Source organism: Malurus melanocephalus, unplaced genomic scaffold, assembly GCF_030028575.1.
Source record: "Malurus melanocephalus ecotype Western Australia unplaced genomic scaffold, MMel_1.1 scaffold_269, whole genome shotgun sequence".
NCBI classification, from domain to species: domain Eukaryota; kingdom Metazoa; phylum Chordata; class Aves; order Passeriformes; family Maluridae; genus Malurus; species Malurus melanocephalus.
In genome coordinates, this window is record NW_026623501.1 from 681,033 (window position 1) to 698,564 (window position 17,532).

The 17,532-nt window shown below is 49.8% G+C and overlaps 1 protein-coding gene across 1 annotated transcript in view; it reads left to right on the plus strand.

The window, feature by feature from the left end:
• Positions 1 to 15,875, plus strand: part of CSF1R (colony stimulating factor 1 receptor) — an 18,726-nt gene extending 2,851 nt beyond the window's left edge. Inside the window, exons 2-21 of the mRNA XM_057376031.1 lie at positions 1,801 to 2,046; positions 2,835 to 3,119; positions 3,846 to 3,982; positions 4,683 to 4,842; positions 5,723 to 5,912; positions 6,886 to 7,001; positions 7,239 to 7,359; positions 8,008 to 8,198; positions 8,761 to 8,873; positions 10,275 to 10,401; positions 10,889 to 10,993; positions 11,308 to 11,418; positions 11,608 to 11,770; positions 12,341 to 12,441; positions 12,586 to 12,704; positions 13,428 to 13,550; positions 13,676 to 13,787; positions 14,087 to 14,186; positions 14,751 to 14,856; positions 15,338 to 15,875. Of these exons, the coding sequence (XP_057232014.1) occupies positions 1,801 to 2,046; positions 2,835 to 3,119; positions 3,846 to 3,982; positions 4,683 to 4,842; positions 5,723 to 5,912; positions 6,886 to 7,001; positions 7,239 to 7,359; positions 8,008 to 8,198; positions 8,761 to 8,873; positions 10,275 to 10,401; positions 10,889 to 10,993; positions 11,308 to 11,418; positions 11,608 to 11,770; positions 12,341 to 12,441; positions 12,586 to 12,704; positions 13,428 to 13,550; positions 13,676 to 13,787; positions 14,087 to 14,186; positions 14,751 to 14,856; positions 15,338 to 15,469 (2,858 nt within the window). The 3' untranslated portion in view covers positions 15,470 to 15,875. The remainder of the gene's footprint in view (positions 1 to 1,800; positions 2,047 to 2,834; positions 3,120 to 3,845; positions 3,983 to 4,682; positions 4,843 to 5,722; positions 5,913 to 6,885; positions 7,002 to 7,238; positions 7,360 to 8,007; positions 8,199 to 8,760; positions 8,874 to 10,274; positions 10,402 to 10,888; positions 10,994 to 11,307; positions 11,419 to 11,607; positions 11,771 to 12,340; positions 12,442 to 12,585; positions 12,705 to 13,427; positions 13,551 to 13,675; positions 13,788 to 14,086; positions 14,187 to 14,750; positions 14,857 to 15,337) is intronic.
• The last annotated feature ends 1,657 nt before the right edge of the window (positions 15,876 to 17,532 follow it).

Here is a 17,532-nt window from a genome sequence, read left to right on the forward strand (position 1 = left end):
TGAGTGAGGGAAAAGGATCCAGTGACAAAGAGTTAAAGCAACAGAAATACCAAGCCCCACTAGAAAGCAGAGCTTAGCAAAAAGGAAGGAATGTTTTGCCTCAGATATGTGGAAAATGTAGCTTTGTAAATGATTCTGGGATGTGTTTTTCTCCACTCTGGGAATAAATGAGGCTTCTCCTCTTTCCACAGAAAAAAAAAAAAAAAAAAAAAAAAAAAAAGGAAAAAAAAAAAAAAAAAAAAAAAAGCAGGGAGATAAAACGTCAAATATTCCATGCTCCAAAGATCCTTGTCCCCTGCTTCTCCCCATAGGCCAGTGAGTTTGATCTGGGCCTTGTCTGAGTTTCCCCATGGCAACTGTGTCATTGTCACACACCAGCAGCACCCTCCAGGGTCTTGAGTGTCATATTCTCAACCCTTTGTGGCATGGAGTGAGGCAATAACCCAAGACAGCTTAAATGCTGCTCTTTGGGCTCTGATGTGTGGGCTCTGGATGGCACAGGACACACATTTGTACCTTGGTCATCACCTTCCTCCTCAAAAGAGCCATGATCAGGGCAGGATGAGGATGGGGCTGTGCCTCTGCTGGCTGCTACAGGGACAGTGCCCGTGGCAGGAGGATCACTGCCTGCAAAGAGCAGTAAATTGATAAATTGCACAGCTCCCTTTATGCTTAGGATCATTTGAATGAGGGTGTGTGTCCCTTTAAGCTGTGCAGAGGAGTTAGCAACTGGGAAGGAAAGCAGAAGTGGGCGAATAGCCCTGGATAGGGTCTGGAGGGGGGTGCAGAGCCCCCCGAGCACAGATAGCCATTTGCAATGTGTTTCCTGTCCTCACTCAGAGCCTGGAGCCTGCTGTCGGGTGCCTGGACCACTTCTGCCCCAGCCCCACAGCACTGATTCATTCTGCACTTCCCCCCACCCTAAATATAGGTGSTGATTCAAAGAACTCGCTGACAAGGCAAAACAGGGGAAAAAAATATTTCCCTCTGACAGTAAGGCTGGAGTAGGACCCTGGTTCCCCTTTATTGAGCCAGCAGAGAAGGCATCTTCAAAGCAGAGATGCATCAGAGCCTGGCTGGTTGTGATGCTGGTGTCCACAGAACAATAGCAGTGGGCTTCCATCAGCTGTTTAACATTTCCAGGCCTCAATTTCCTCTCCCAAATTGGACTTATAATGCTGACTCACTTCATAATGTTTTGTTGTTGTCTGTGAGGAGAATGCAGTGTGTGACTCCATGAGGAGGTGTCCTTCAAAATCCAGTGTTTGGTAACAAAAAGCCAGTGCTCCCAAAGGATCTGCACTGGCCTCCTGCTCTGCAGGAGCTGTTCAGGTCTGTTCTAGCTCATCACAGCACCAATGAAACAGAGAACCCCAAACTGGACTTAAACTCCACCAGACGGTGCTGTGGGCTGATCCAGTCCATAGAGCAGCTCCAGCTCTGCCACAAAAGGAAAACTATTGTAAGAAGAGGCAAAAATCAGCAGGAACAATTTCCAAGCTGGCATTTGCCCTAATCAGCTCCAGATGATTGTTTTTCCTGTCCCAGTGCTCTGAATGTTCAAACAGCRGGGAAGGGGGAAGGGTGGGGGGTGGTGTTTCTTTGCTGAAATTCRTTCATTTTAGTATCAGGCCATATGGGTCTGGTGGGACAGAGAATGGGAGGAGTGATGTAAGCCAAAAAGCCAGTCTGAACCCCAAGCTCAGCCTTTTCCTGATGCTGAACTCCGTGCTCAGCAGTGTGAACTCCAACAGAGCATCTTCAGGGATCATTTTTGCATTCTCTCTCTTTCCCTTGCAGGCTCAGCATCTCCCGTGATCAGCCCTGATCTCCCTGCCCTGGTTGTCAACACGGGTGATCCAGTCATCTTGCACTGCTCAGGAGAGTCTGAAGTTGCGTGGGACAGCAAAAAGAACTCGTTCAGTAACCACASCACCAGCACTCTGAGTATTCCTAAGGCCACTTACAGGAACACGGGCACCTACAGCTGTGCTCACGTCAACAGCAGTGACCAGGGCGTTGCAGCCATCCACCTGTTTGTGAGAGGTGACCCTGCTTTCCTGTCCCCACACCCCTGGCACTGCAGCCTCCTCCCAGGGCTGCACAGGTCCTTCCCACTGTGCTGTGCTTGTGTGTGTGCTTGGGGAGCAGTGCACGCTCCTGGTGGGGCAGTGGCTCACCCACAGCCATGTAAATCCACATTAAATTGACTGAAGCACTGGGGGAAAGTCCAGAGCTGCATCTTATGCATATGTGGATCTCCTGGATCTCTCCCTCCTYCCATTGTACCTTCCCTTCCTGAAAAACCAGACCTGTATGTCTGTTCAGTGTTGTAAYGAGCAGYGACATTTTCAAATYAGAAAATCATACTGCCAGKACCTCAGATAAGGGAGGGARKCACATGAATTACATCCTCACAACAYGTCCTGAACCCCAAATATTCTTTTRTCCCAGAAGAAGCTGTGCTGTGGTAGCTCTACCACTTGACTTCACCCCTTGCCTTGTRCCAGAGGTGCTGCCCTGAGCAGGGAAGCTGGAAGTCTGATAAGCAAAACTAGCACCACAGTAAAAAGTAAGCTGTGCATACGTCTCAGCACCTCTTATCCATGGATATTGGTGAGCTGGTTGCTGTGACACCCTCGGATGTCTTAGCTGGAGCTGGGTTTGTCATGTGAGTGTTTGGAGGCTGAGTCAGGCAGGGGCTGAGCAGGGCTGCCCCAGCATCGAACTCCCACTGGGCAGCAGTGCTGGACACTTGCCCTTGCTGGAATGCATTTCTCAGCCTCAGTGCATTTTCTGATCCCATTCTCAAGCCCATCTCGTTCCCTCTGCAGATCCTGACAATGTCTGGTATATCCCGGTCTTCCGGATCAGGGCAACCAAAGGAGGGAATGTGGATCTGCCCTGTCTCATCACAGCCCCCGAGTACGGATCCAACGTGACTCTGGTCATGGATGGTGCCTCTCCTCTCCCACCTGGGACCAACTACTCCTTCAGTGCTGAGAAAGGAATAACTCTGTACAATGTGCAAAGCAAGCACAAAGGCTCTTACCGATGCCAAGCGCAGATAAATGGAAGAACAGAGAAYTCACCAAGAATAAGACTGCTTATGGAAGAAGGTAAAGAACTGGGGTTCTTGCTGTCCAATAGCTAAGCTGGCCACAGTAGATAGTTAAGGAAAAGCTCCTTGTGAAAAAGAATTTCTGAACCTGCAGTTTCTAGAGGGTTTTTAATGGAAGCTGAATTCCACCAGCCTCTGGCAAATTGGTTCCTTCAGATGGTTTTCCATGAGTTCAGCAGTCTTCAAATCTTTGCAGGCATTGTCACAGACCAGAGAAAAATACCCACTAGTCTTTCCAGTGTTCTGCAAGTCCTCAGGCCATGATACTCCATCTGTAACCACGGCAGAAGCTTCCCCTTCCCTTTGAACCCACAGTGCTGACCGCTGTGTTTTCCCCACCTGTATTGCTTCCCACTGACACTTGCCCAAAAGGGAGTGATGATCACTAGGGAAGGTGAAGGTCGGTGGTAAAGAGATAAAGAGGATAGAAAAGAGAAGGTAGAATCATGAATAGAATCAAACTCATTTGGGTGGAAAGAGACCTTCAAAATCAGGGAGTTCCAAACTCATTGCCATGGGCAGGGACGCTCCCTGCCAGATCAGGTAGCTCAGGGCTCGATCTAACCTGGCCTTGGGCACTCCCAGGATGGGGCTTCCACAACATCTCTGGGCAACCTGGGCCAGTGCCTCAGCACCCAAGGCAGCCAGCTGCTGGGGACTCTCCAAAGCTCATGGAGTCACTGGCCAGCTGACACTGAATCTTTCCCTGCTTGCCTTTGTGCAGCTCTGGAGAAATCGGTGTCAGTGATGATGGACCCTCTGGACCACGTGCGAATCGTGGGCGAGCCTTTCCAAGTCACCTGCAGAGTGGTTGCTCCTTCCCACAAGTACGACATCAGATGGGTGACAGCAGCAAATACAGTAAGTTGGGGTGTGGGGCTTTCCTGGAAACTCGGGGACACAAGGTGGTGACAACTGCCCAGAGCCATGTCACCCACATCAAAGCCTTGAGCTACCCAACCAAAGCAGCTATTCAAGCTGTAGAAATTTGAGAATTCTTTCTTTGGGATGACACAGGATTACAAAACACCTGCCTACTGTCAGAGTCTTGCTGCAAGAGAGGAGAGTGTATTGTTTCAGCTGAGGTYATTGGACAGGAGCCACAGTACCTATTAAAGCAATTCTTCACCAAGCCCTGCCCGGGCTTATAAAGCAGCAAACATGTTCAGGATAGAGCTCTCCAGAGAAAATATATGTGTGAAGAAAAGGAATAGATTTCAAAATCTCTGTGATGCTGAGTTTTAACAGCTGCTGGATGGTTGGATGCAGTTTGCTATAAGTCCTTATTATAACTGATGCCTTTATTGAGGAGTTGAAGCAACACACAAGGTGTGTTTGGGTCACAGAGGGTAAGGCTGAGCTGGAGCYAGAAGGCTGAAAATAGCTATCAATTAACTGCTGTGCAATATCTGCCCTGGATATTTGGGTTTGACATGTCTCACAGGTTGCTCTCAGTGACGAGCTCTCTAGCCCAGAGCAGGAGAGGTGTGTTTGCATCTCTTAAAGGTTCAGTTCCACCCTCTGCCCTTCCTACCTGTGCTGTTCCCTCTCTGCCTGACAGGTCACGAGAACTAGAAAGCTTGACTTTGAAAATGATAACTACTTCATCAATGACASCCTGTCCATCCCAGCCGTGACCATGGAAGACAGTGGGAAGTATGTCTGTATAGCCAACAATTCAGTAGGAATCAGGAATGCCTCAGCAATGCTTCAGGTAGTAGGTGAGTCCTTCCCCAAAAGACCAGGAAGACTGAATCAGACCTAGMCTTGAGTAGTTACTGCTTCTGCCTCCATTCTCCTCCTAGATTTGGAGTTGAAAACATAATTCTCACTTGTGCCTGAAGGCTCACATGAGAACTGTGGGGCTGTTAGGAAAAGAACCGTGTTCCCTTCATGTCTTGAGGGGACAGAGGACATGTTCTGGGTTCTGGATCAAAAACTGGAGTGCTCTTCTCAGTTCCTGTGCATTTATAAGCAGCTTTGAAACAATAAGAAGGGAATGGGGCAAAGTTATGCTGAAGACCAGGAAAGGCTGGTTAGAAGGAAGGGCAAACCTGAGCAGAGTATAGATCTTTGTCTCTTCCAGTCAAAGATCCACATAAGGGGTTTCAGGTCTATTATTCACTTTGTATCCCAAGATGGAAAATTCATCCYCAMAGACTGGAGTTTGCTGATGATSCAAAGCTGCTGCACACCACWGCTCAGAAATAGGGCTCAGTCTGAGTTATTTCCAAGCAAGAAGCCAGGATTTTAGCTAAAGGGTCTGTCTTTTATGAACAATTAGGAKATAAAGTTTTAGCCTCATCACTGCCTAAGACACAGCATGTAAAACTTCAATCTCCGTGAGACTTCATTAAGATTTTTTAGCTCTTCTCAGGCAGGGTAATCCAAGGTGCCATGAAAAAAGAAATAAAAATAAAAGTACTCCTTTGGCAACATAACCTGTGTAATGTTTCATTCCCTCCTGCAGCCTCCCAGCTGAGGCTGCTCTTTCCAATACTGATCCATTTATGAAGCATATTATGAAGCTATAATAAGTATAAACTTATTCCAGATCTGTGGACATGCCTGCTGATGGTCATTCTCTCCTCCATCCTGCAGAGAGAGGTTACGTGTACCTGACCCCAGAGCAAGCCACCAGCCAGGAGGTTGCTCTGGGAGAGAGTTTGAAGCTGCAGGTCCACATTAAGGCTTACCCCAAACTTCTCCACTGGGTCTGGGAACACAGGAACCCCTTGAAGAGCTCTGGGACTGCCGTGTTCAAGGGACAAATGATCTCTGGAAACAACTGGTACGTGCTCTCTGTCATCTATGGCGTGTTTCCAAGAGAGTTTTCCTTGASACAGGCAGGCCTCATTCTACGGAAAACCCTTTAGTTTTAAAAAAGGAAACTGTTCTGCATTTCTGTGTTCTCTTTCCAGTATTATTAGCAAACCACAGTATGATCAGATCAAGGAGGACACCACCCTTCTCCACCTTGGCAGCCTTTTCTTTAGAAAGCCCTGTGGAAGTCGTATCACATTTGTGATCTGATTGTTCAATCTGCACTTCCCTTGCTGGAAAAAATTGCATGGGGGGATGAGCAGTAAAAAACTGAATTCCCTCACTGCTCCTTGGACCTGTCCCGTGCTCTGAGGTTGGGAGAGTGTGCACTGAGAGCCACTTGTGGTGCAAGAGAAGCCACAAACATTGTTCTGTGAATATGCTCTAATGGAGGGCACRAATCTGCTCTTCCAAACAGCCAGCTGTGATCAAGATTCTGAAAGAAAATCATTCCATTTGTTGGGGTGTTTTGGCAATTCCCCTTACATTTTCTTAGGAACCTAAAAATAATCCACAGGAGGAACCGTGCCACTTAGCAACAATGATGGCTTTAGTGCAAACTCTTTTCTTGCACTGGGGGCTAAGAAATGGGCTGGAGGCAGACAGAGTGGGAACTAGGGATTATGATTTGATGGAGTAACTCATTCTGCCAAAGCCAGGAGGACCAGCATCACCTGACCCTTGAAAGGCAGTGATTTAGATGTTAAATTATTTCTAAGCATCCACCCACCTGTAGCCTTTCAGAAGTGTTGAAGTGCACTTGGTGGCAAAAGGAATTTCCCCTAAGGATGATCTGTCCCTGCTTCTCCCAAAGATGCAGCTAGCAGGCTCCTGATGGGCTGGGATTGGTGCTGGAATTGTTCCCTGCTGCAGAGCACAGGAGCAGCAGCATCTCACTGAGCAAGGCGTGTGTGCTCCTCACTGTGTTTCTCTGTGAGCAGGTACAACGCCACGCTGCTCCTGAACCGCCTGCAGGAAGGAGAGGGAGGCTTCTACACCTTCCATGCCCTCAACAATGCSACCAATGGATCAGTTACCTTCAGCATCTCTCTGAAATGTAAGTGCTTGCCCATTCTTTCACCCTGCTTGCCCCTGGGGCTGCTTCCCAGCTGGAAAATAATGGTTGGGGTACGAGTCTGCTTGCAGAGGACACACAGACCCGGCCCAAACCTGCCTTGTGTAGCACAGGGTTCCTTGTGGTTTGTTGTTGCATGCACGAACAGTAAACCAGAGCATGGGGGATGTGCTCTTCCTCTGGTGACAGCATTCACTCTTTGTGTGACTTCCCCAACAGCTTCTCCAAGGGTCTGCAAAATCAAGGTGCCAGCCAATGACTCCAGCATCCTCCAGTGCACGGCCATCGGGTACCCTGCCCCACGCATTGAGTGGTACCAGTGCCCCGTTCACTCRGACAGGTGAGAACTGCCCGGGGGACTGAGCACCTCCAAAGTGTGCCCCTGTCAGGCTGGCATTCACTGAGCAGCTCCACATGGGTTCCTGGGCATCCAGTACAGGAGAGCTGTCCAGGGACAGCAACAGGGATGTTGCTCTGCTGAAAAATGAGGTTCTTGGGGTCTGCCTGAGATGAGGGAGCACTTGCTATTCCTAAACTCCTGAGCTTGAAGAGATTGTCCACCAGTGATTCATGTTCAGCCCATGCTTTTCCAAGGAACATGTGGATCCCTTGGAGAAGTGCCCTGCTGTGTGCTGTGGTTGAGGTACATCCTGGCTGGCCCAGTCATCTTTCTGGGACCTCCACGGGTCTGAGGCTCTGCTGAACACGTTTACTGAGCTACAGCATCATGGGAAGGAGCTGCAGCTTCCTGGACTGGGCTGTTGTGTCTCAGTACCAGCCCCTCTGAAAGGACTGATGGCAGAGCACTGCTGGACCACATAAAGGCTATGGTGTTCAGGGTCTTTAACTGGGCAGAGAGTGACACATCCCACAGAGCTGCAACCCTAACTCCCTGCATCTCCTCTCCAGTCTGACACAGGCAACCACCCAGCAGTGAGCTGCTGTGCTGCAGAGGAGCACTCATTGTGTCCCATTGCCATCCCTGCAGGTACAGTGAGGACTACAGACTGATACGGAATGACTCCAGACCACAGGTGGTGAACATGTTGCCCTTCCAAGAGGTGGAGGTGGAGAGCAGCATCCTCTTCCAGGAGCTCAGTGACAATTTCACCTTCTGCTGCGTGGCCATTAACGGAGAAGGGAACGCCTCAGACATGCTTCACTCTCTCACCATCACCAGTAAGACCCAAACTGTCAGCTTGGCAGGGTGGGGGGAATCTGGGKGGAGAATCTGGGGGCTTTGAGATGTTGTTCTATCTGTATAACCCCACTGTCTWGCGAGAGAGCAGGAACAGATCCCATAAACCCTTTATCCTCACAAGTGTGAGGTTTTGGTGTTTGCCATATTTGTGGAAATTTCTGCCTGGGTTATAGCCTAGAGCCAAAGGCTGAACCACACCTTGAACATCTTATAACTGCAGGACTCAGCTCCAAGGCAGTTTCTCAGCCCACCAAAATTTGGGGGCTGCATCTTTTGGTGGGATTGTTCTTGCTGATCCCCAGTCAATCTGCCCTGTACCTGGTGCTGTTTGTGTGGAAATTGGGGTGCATGAGGGGAACCCTTGCAGCCTTGAGTTTGGCATCAAAAGTTCTCTCAGTTCCCAGCAGCTCCCAAAGGGGTCTCTCTGACCTGGGGTGTTTTGCATACAGGGGAAGCTGAAGGGAAGAGCTGGGCAAAATGCTGCCAGAGTTGGGATTGAAATGAGAGTGTTTACTCATTCTCCTTTTTTTCCTCCTCCAGGGAGTGTCGTGGCCCTTCCAAACAAGCTCTTCAGCCCTGTTCTCTCCACCTGCATAGGCGCCCTGGTGCTGCTGCTCCTGCTGCTSCTCYTSCTGCTCTACAAGTACAACCAGGTCAGATTCCCTGCTGCAGGGCAAGGGCTGCAAGGGCTGCCCAGCCTCACTGGCCACATGGGCAGGGACCATTCAGCTCAGGGGTACCAGGGAAGCTGCCTCCTTCACCTCCACTGCCTCCCAGCTTCCCCCAGGATTTTTCTGCTGCAAAACTCATGCACCACACCCAGCGTATTAATACCTCTCCTGCCCTGGCCCCTGGGTCTTGTAGCCCAGAGGTCAGTGTGGTCATTGTTTGGTGTCCTATAAAGGTGCTCATTGTGCTGTCAGCTGCAGCTGGTTTTGCTCTGGTCCCCAATAATYCACAGAYTGAATTAAGGGAGGAAAAAAACGGYGGTTTGCAGTTTGCATCTAYRTTTTATTTTCCTCACCKCTTTATAAAARGCTGTTTTTATGGGGGAACAGGATGATGTYAGAAGTTTGTCTCCAGGAAGACTTGGTCACTATTTTTATATAAGAACTTGCCCCATTTTCTCTGCAAGGCTCATTTCCAGAATGTGAATTCTTTCTCTGTTGTTTCCATAAATGGAACCAACCAGTAGCCACCTCTGCTTCATCAGTGGGTGAAAATCTCCTGGTTYTCATCTCTTCCTTTTGGCACCCTTCCTTTGACAGCCTATCAAGGCTGAAATTTTGCAGCAAAGTTCTGGTGCTACTTGTCAGAAGATCCATCAGAGCCCTCTTTCAGACAGGCTCAGCTCAGCAGGCAGAGCTGCCTGTGGCCAGAGGTCCATGGACAGAGGGAGAGAAAGATGAATCAATGTGTTAGCACATATGTGAAAAAAAAACAGCTTTTTGGAAAGGCTGGCAGGCCCAGGAGAAGCTGGACATGGCCATAAATTCCTTGGTTACCTATCTCAGACAAGTACCAACCTTCCATGCAGAAGAACTCCTGCACTGCTTCTCTGCCTTGCCTGGTTACTTCTGCCATGACTTTCTTGGAAAAGAGAAATTCTTACTTCTCTTTCTCCTTTTTTATTTTTCTGTAAGGGAAGTGGGGCTGGGCCRGCTCCACTGTTCTGCTGTGCTCAGCAGCCAGGGGACCAAGGAAGGAGACACAGTGGGGACATCTCCCTGCAGCACCAGCTGGTCACTGTCAGCCACTGTTCTGCTGGAATGTGCTGGATGTCCCAGCTTTGCCATCCCAAATGATGGCAATGGGCTGCTTCCAGKGGCAAGAGAGCCTCCCTCAGTCATAGATAGTGACTTGGGGGGACTTTGTAACAGCAAAGAGACCAGGCTGCCCAGAAAAACCCTCTCTCACTCAGTCCAGATTCAGAAGATATTTGATGCACTGAAATCTGTATTTTCCCTCCTGCAGAGTGAGCTTGAGTGGATGCTGGGGCTGGGGAACCCTCCCAGCTTGGGGAACACTGAATAACTGGAGTCTCTTCCTGACAGAAACCCAAGTACCAGGTGCGGTGGAAGATCATTGAGGCCTGTGAAGGGAATAATTACATCTTCATYGACCCCACTCAGCTGCCATACAATGAGAAATGGGAGTTTCCCAGGAATAACCTCCAGTTTGGTAAGAAACCTTCCCTGCTGCTTGCCTGSTGGCATGAAGCTCATCACAGAGCTGAAATGCTCCAAGGATCAGAGCCAAAGCTCTGGGCAATCTCCAAAGCTGCATCCAGCCATTGCAGCAGAGTCCTTACCCAGGCCTGGCTGCCCTCTTGCACACAGGATAGCAAACAGCAGGGTGTAATCTCCCTCCCTCCTCCTTTGCTCCAAGGGAGGCTACAGGGGTCATGTCCTTCCTCTGGCACCTGGGGTTGTTTCTAAGGCACAGAGCTGGTGAGGCCATGGTTGGAATGGCCTCTTTCACACCATCTTTGCTCACAGTAGAGCTCCCCACAGATGTTTGCCAGCTCCTGACTRAGGGATGTGTCCTCCTGTGTGAGCCCAGCAGGAATCCCCATCCACCAGACATTTCCCTCAAAGCTTCGTGCAGGACAGCTGCTCAATCTTTTTTTGCAAAATGTCTCACAAGTACCTTTTTTTCCTCTCTGCAGGAAAAACTCTTGGAGCAGGAGCCTTTGGAAAAGTGGTAGAAGCCACAGCTTTTGGGCTGGGCAAAGAAGATTCGGTGCTCAAAGTGGCTGTGAAGATGCTAAAGTGTAAGCACAGAGCAATTTGCACAGGCTGAGCTCCTCTGGGCAGGATGCAGTGTGTGTTCACCACATGTCGGTGCTTCCAGGCTGCAGCATATACTTTTTAAAGTTGTTTCTGTGCCAAGTACCAGGTGCTGGAATCCCACTACCGTCATTTTTGTGGATAAGGGAGGCCACAGGCACAGTTAGAGGACACAGTTTYCACTCTGTGCCTCCTCCTTTTGTTCCATAACTCTGTCAACACCTTTGTCTGTCCTCCCCCTTAACCTCCTCCTTGTCCCTCCCTCACTCCTTCACACAGTGCTTCTCTCACCTCACAGCATCTGCCGACACAGACGAGCAGGAGGCTCTCATGTCTGAGCTGAAGATCATGAGTCACTTGGGACACCACGAGAACATTGTYAACCTGCTGGGAGCGTGTACCTGTGGAGGTAGGACCCCCTGCTCTCTTCCCCCCAGCCCCCTGCCATGGATCCTCCTAGGAGGCAGCCTGTGCTGATGAGCTGTGTGGATTCTGCTGCTCCCAGGGAAGCAATCCTCAGGACAGGTCACAGCAGCAATCCTCAGGACAGGTCACAGCAGCATCATCCCTTAATGAGCCCTTTCTGCTGCTCTCCCAGGCCCAATCCTTGTCATCACCGAGTACTGTCGCTATGGAGATCTGCTGAATTTCCTGCGCAAGAAGGCTGAATCCATCATTATCCAGGATTCTGCCCTGGACACCTCTCTAGACAGCACTGCTGATTACAAAAACATTGACCTRGAGAAAAAATACATCCGCAGGTAGGAGCAGAGCTCAGGTGGCTGCAGGGCTGAGCAGTGCAGGGCCTGGGTACCCTTTGGGAAAAGTGTGCAGAGCACTGTGCTGGGGACAGATCAAGGTCAAAGGTCTGGGGGCTGGCAGGATGCCAGCATGTAAAAGCCTCTGGGGTGTTGCATGTGTTTAGACCTGCTTATAATTCTGAGCTTTTCAAAGACACTGACAGCAGTCACTGAATATCCCACAGTAAATCCAGGTTTCAGTCCAGTCTGTCCTCCTGCTATTCAGAACCAAAATTTCTTGGCTTCCTGCACTGTTGGGCACATGGGTTTTGTAGGATGAAGCTGACTGCTCCCCATCAGCCAAGAGTTGAACAAAAGGGGAGCAGCACTTGGAGCCCCACAACACAGGGGCCCAGGTTCCCTTTTCTGAATCAGCTTCAACATTACCTTTGCCTTTTTCCTCAAGCTCCTGGCTAAGTCACCCTCTGCAGGTGGGGATGGGTTTCTCCTCTCAGTGGGTCTGGAGCAGGGCAGAAGGCACTGCTGGAGGGTTCTAACAGCCTGCCCCCCTCTCTGCTGCTTCTCACTCAGCGACAGCGGCTTTTCAAGCCAGGGTTTGGAAACATATGTTGAAATGAGGCCTGTGTCATCATCATCRTCTTCATCAGCATCAGATTCTGCACAAGTCAGGGGTGAGTCAAAGGCTCATTTYTGTGATTTCRTGATTTCTTTCTTTTGSCCATCCTGTCYGGTTTAGCTCTGGGAACCACAACAYGCCACAGTTTGTGTYACTTGCCACTCTTGCAGCAAGTCTAAATCTCTGTYTTGGATTTCAGGGAGAAGCTCGGAGGAAGAAGATGAAGCCAGGGAGGATCTGCGTCCCCTCAATCTGTCTGACCTGCTACAGTTCTCCAGCCAGGTGGCTCAGGGCATGGCATTCCTCGCATCAAAGAACGTGAGTGCCAAGAGGACCACTGCCCCCAGCACCCCAAGTGGGAAACACCAGTCCAGCCCAGCAGGAGCCATCCATCCTGGCTGCACACAGCTTGGGATGTCTTTGGGTGGGGTAGCCAAGTTCAAGCAAGCTGCTGCTGGAAATGGGCCTTTCTGTTGTGTCTGTTGGGTTCAGTGTTCCCTCCAGAGCCTTTGTCTCCCATGGCCACCACGGCAGGGCAGTCAGAGGGGGCACCCAGGGCTCTGCATCATGCTGGTCTCAACATTTTCTCCCCCACTCTTACACGAGGTCAGGAACTTTGTTGTGAAGCTTTCTCGCTTTGGCAGTGTCCCTGCTACCCAGGGACAAGGAACTGAAAGCGATTGTTGAGCTGTCTGCCAGAGCTGGCTCCGAGTGTCAGAGTCACCCTGGGACTGTTTCAGAGATGAGGACACAATGTCAACAGCCCCCACATTCTGAGCCTCCTCCTGTGGGGAAGATGATGGCCCTGTGAGTGATTAAAGGACAAGGCATGAAATGTCACTGTGTCTTGGCATTGTAAATGAAGTGCTTGAAAGAGAGCACAATTGGCGTGTGGCACGGTGCCTCAGGCAGGGGCTCTTCAAGCAGTGCCTTTCCCTTGCCCCTTCCAGGGTTGTTTTGTGGCAGGCCTGAGCTGTGGGGAATTATTTGGGACTGCTGGGGAGCAGTAGCTGGGTCTCAGTTGCACTCTCTTCTCCCCAGTGTATCCACCGTGACTTAGCAGCCAGGAACGTGCTCATATCAGACGGACGGGTRGCCAAGATCTGYGACTTYGGCCTGGCCCGGGACATCATGAAYGACTCCAATTATGTTGTGAAAGGCAATGTAAGTAATTAAAAAGGGCACAAGAGGAGGTAAAAGGATTGGGGAGGGCTGGAGCATGAAGGACAGACAGGGTGTAGCGTAAGCTGCCCGCGTGTGCCAGTCTGCAGGACTCTCTGCTCTTCCAGGCCCGCCTGCCCGTGAAATGGATGGCCCCAGAGAGCATCTTCGACTGCATTTACACCGTGCAGAGTGATGTGTGGTCTTACGGCATCCTGCTCTGGGAGATCTTCTCCCTYGGTAAGAAAGAAACAAGCTTGCATACCTCTTGTTTTCCATAGCTGACTGCTGCCCTAATGTCTCTGCAGAAAAATTTCCAAGGAAGGAGGAAGGTTGACAAAAATCTGGGTTTATCAGGGCTGTAAAACACTGTGTTGTTTCCAGAGGGACTATTCAAAACAAAGAATCCTGCATCATTTTCTGTAATTCAGAGCTCCCTGGGTAGCACCAGCTCAGGCAATGCTCCTCTCCCCACCCCTCAAGGCTGGAGTGCTGCACACTCTGCTCTGAGATCACCCCTGCTCCTGTTTTTGTCACAGGGAAGAGCCCATATCCCGGCATGGTGGTGAACAGCAAGTTCTACAGCATGGTGAAGCAGGGATACCAGATGGCCAGGCCCGACTTTGCTCCCTTGGAAATGTGAGTGGGTGTGCTGGGATTCACCCAGCAGGGAGGGGTGGCTGGAGCAGCCTCAGGGGAACAGGCAGGGACACAGCCACAGGTCTGCCTGCTGCTCCCAACTGTCTGCCTTGATCCCACCCTGCTGCTCCTGTAGGAAAGCAAGGCCTGGGCCAGTCAGTTATGATGCTCTATCCACGATCTCCTGTTTACAGGCAGGAAGATGAGAGCACTCGTACTATATGTCTGTATTCCTGAACTTGGTGGGTTTTTTTCTTATTTTAGTTAGCTGCTTTTGACTCTATGATTTTGAGAGGCCAAGCCTGAGTACATTACAGGAGGGTAGTGAAAGTAAGCCTAAAGCCTTGGTGGCATGAGACTCCTTGTTAATTAGTTTGCCCCCTCCACTTCTGCGCTTACCTTTCCCTGGAGCACTGCACATGCAAAACCATGGGTTTTATGGAGGAAGACAAGGGACTGCTCAGTTCTGTGTCCCTGACACACAGAATGCTGCAGGGAAGAGCCTGGGGTTACAGACCCTCCAGCAGCACCGTGCAATGACCCTGTCCCTGTCTGGCCCTGCAGGTACAGCATCATGCAGGCATGCTGGAGCCTGGAACCCACACGGAGACCCACCTTTGACCAGATCTGCTGCTTCATCCAGAAGGAGCTAGAGGTGCATAAGGAGCAGGTGAGGAYCTCTGGAGAGGAGAAGTGGGAGGATGTGCTTTCCCCTACATGAACACAGCTTCTGGCCAAGTTCTCTGTGATGTCCCTTACCATTAGCTGATGGGAGCAGTGTAGTGTCAGTGAGAAATGCAGAGAGGCATCCAGCTGAAGGTTTAAGTTACGGGTTGGACAAAGAAGCATGGCTTGGTGGCAGAAACTTCTCAGTGACAGGCAGGGATACCAGCACAGCACCCTGCCCCATTCCCCTGGACTTGCTGTGCATTCCCTCAGGACTAGCTGTCCACAAAAGCAAATGCCTGCCCTGCCTGCCAGTCCTGCCCTGTGAGCACAGCAAGGGATGGTGGTGTGGGGTGAGCACAGCAAGGGATGGTGGTGTGGAGTGAGCACAGCCCCAGCGGGGCACCCACATGGGAACAGTGTCACAGACTATCAAAGGGACCAAAACACACTGGGGGTGTTGTGTTTCTTCCTTTTCTTTCAAGGACTACACCAACCTCCCCTCCAGTGCTGAGGAAGACAGCGGCTGTGACACCTCTGGCTGCTGTGAGGAGTCCTGCGAGCAMGAGGAGAGTGGGCAGCCCCTCCTCAAGGGCAACAATTACCAGTTCTGTTAGAGGGGACCTTCACCCTGGGGTTCATCCTTGTCCTGGCTCCACAGAGCTCAGCCTAGGACACAGACACCTTCTGCTTTGGCCTTCTCTGTGCTTTCTGAAGTGTGAGTGTTACTGACTCTCTCACCAAAAGGAGAGCAAAGGAGTCACCGTGGGGTCCCTGAAGTTTCATCTCACACATAGCATAGAGCTGTTAGCATGGTAACAGGCTCCATCTCTACGAGGTACACAGAGGTCCCCACCACCTGCCTCCCCACGCCCCAGAGAAGGCTGTGGGAGTTTGGGTTTAGTAGTTTTTTTAAAAATAGTGGTCACAGCCAAGTAAGACATTTCCAAGTGTCACTCATCAGTGAAACTTTGTGTTTTATRAGCACATCTTGAAATAAGTCCTGGCACTGGAACTTCTCCACACTCTCCTGCTTTCTTCCCTTTGTCAGTCTGACCCTGGACATTGCAGTATGTTTAGATATAGGTAAAGCTTCTACACAGCATTAAATACTCATTAACCCCTCCACTTCCTCRTGCAATCCACCTCTCTGCAGTTGATGCCTCTGCAGGGAGTATTTGGGTGAAGGGAGCCACAGAGCCAACCTCAGGGTTATGTGAACTTGTGCCCCAGTAATGGGACAGAGGGACAGTTCTTTCTCAGGTAAAATACAGCAAAAAACAGTTCTCTTCCGTGAGAGCACTGAACACAACCCCAATGCAGGAAAGAATGGCAGCTTAACAAGGTCTGGAAATGATCACCATTACACATATCCTACAGAACTTCTGAGTTACTGAACATGTAGCAATCACTGCCTTTGTCACTATTACAGACTTGTACCAAATCTCCTAAATGTACTTTTAATAGTACAACTGAGGTGATTTTTTTTTCATAAGCTAATGCCCTTCAACTWATTTTTCAGTTAGCTCTTGCTCAGRATTACTACTGYCCCAGCCACTCAGTCCTGTGTACCTACCAGAAGTAGCTAAAGAACCTTCTTAGCTTCACCTGACTAGGTGGGTAAAGGATCTCTRTTCCAGGTACAGGCAAACTACAACTGACAGGGCTCAGGCAAACTACAACTGCATTGCAGGTGGCCTTTRTCACACTCTGAGCAGTTCCATCATGGGCCACTTCTGATTCTTTTAAACCTGGTTTTATGCTAACACCAAGTGATTCATTCCTCCTTACTAAATGAAAACTAATGTAACTCTGTCAGCATTATAAAAAATAAAATGTTTAACAAAACGAGTCTCTTCCAGGGCTCTAAGGACTGTTCTCAGAGGGAAACAGCTCAGAGCTGGGGTGATGCACTGGCCTACCTACTCACCCCACAACTCTGTTCCTCAGTACCAGTTCTCAAAACCACTCACATTCTTGTAATGCAAAAACTTATTAAAAACAAGATTTTAAAGCTCTGAAGTAGATCCTGTGCATGGATATAATGGTGTGTAATTTCAGTTGTGATGATGTGACATCTGACAAGCCACCATGTGGCACATGGAGCAGTCTCTGGAGAAAGTGCAATGCCAAGGTAAATGCAGAAGAAATTCAGCAGTATTTGTGCCCTTTCCCACTGCAGCCATCCAGGTCTTGTACACAAAAAAAACCAAACCCAAGTCAGTTGACCACAGTTTCACCCCAAAAATTGGAGATAATTTATTAAACTTTATCACTGACTGAAAAAAGTCACTAATGTCTCTTATAATAAGTTAATGTTCTTAACAGAAAAACCCCAAGCCATGATTACTGCATTTGCTCAGACTYAATACATTTACTTTAACAGTACGGTACTCAATAGGTTCCCCTTCACAGAAGGGAGTTTTYAACCACACCGCAAGCCTCAGAATCTTCCCCATTGCTCACTCAGACAAAATAAACTCCAAGATGGCAATTTAGCAGTCTGGCATTCTGCTTCTCTCCTCTGGGGGTCACAGCAAACATCCACCCACCTTCACCACCAGTGATGACCGAAGGGAGCTGCAGCAATGACAGCACAGCTTTGCACCTGCAGCCCCAGGAATTCTTCAGGTTATGCTGCAGAGGCAGAGGTCTCATCCCAACTCCTCTCAAGGGGCTG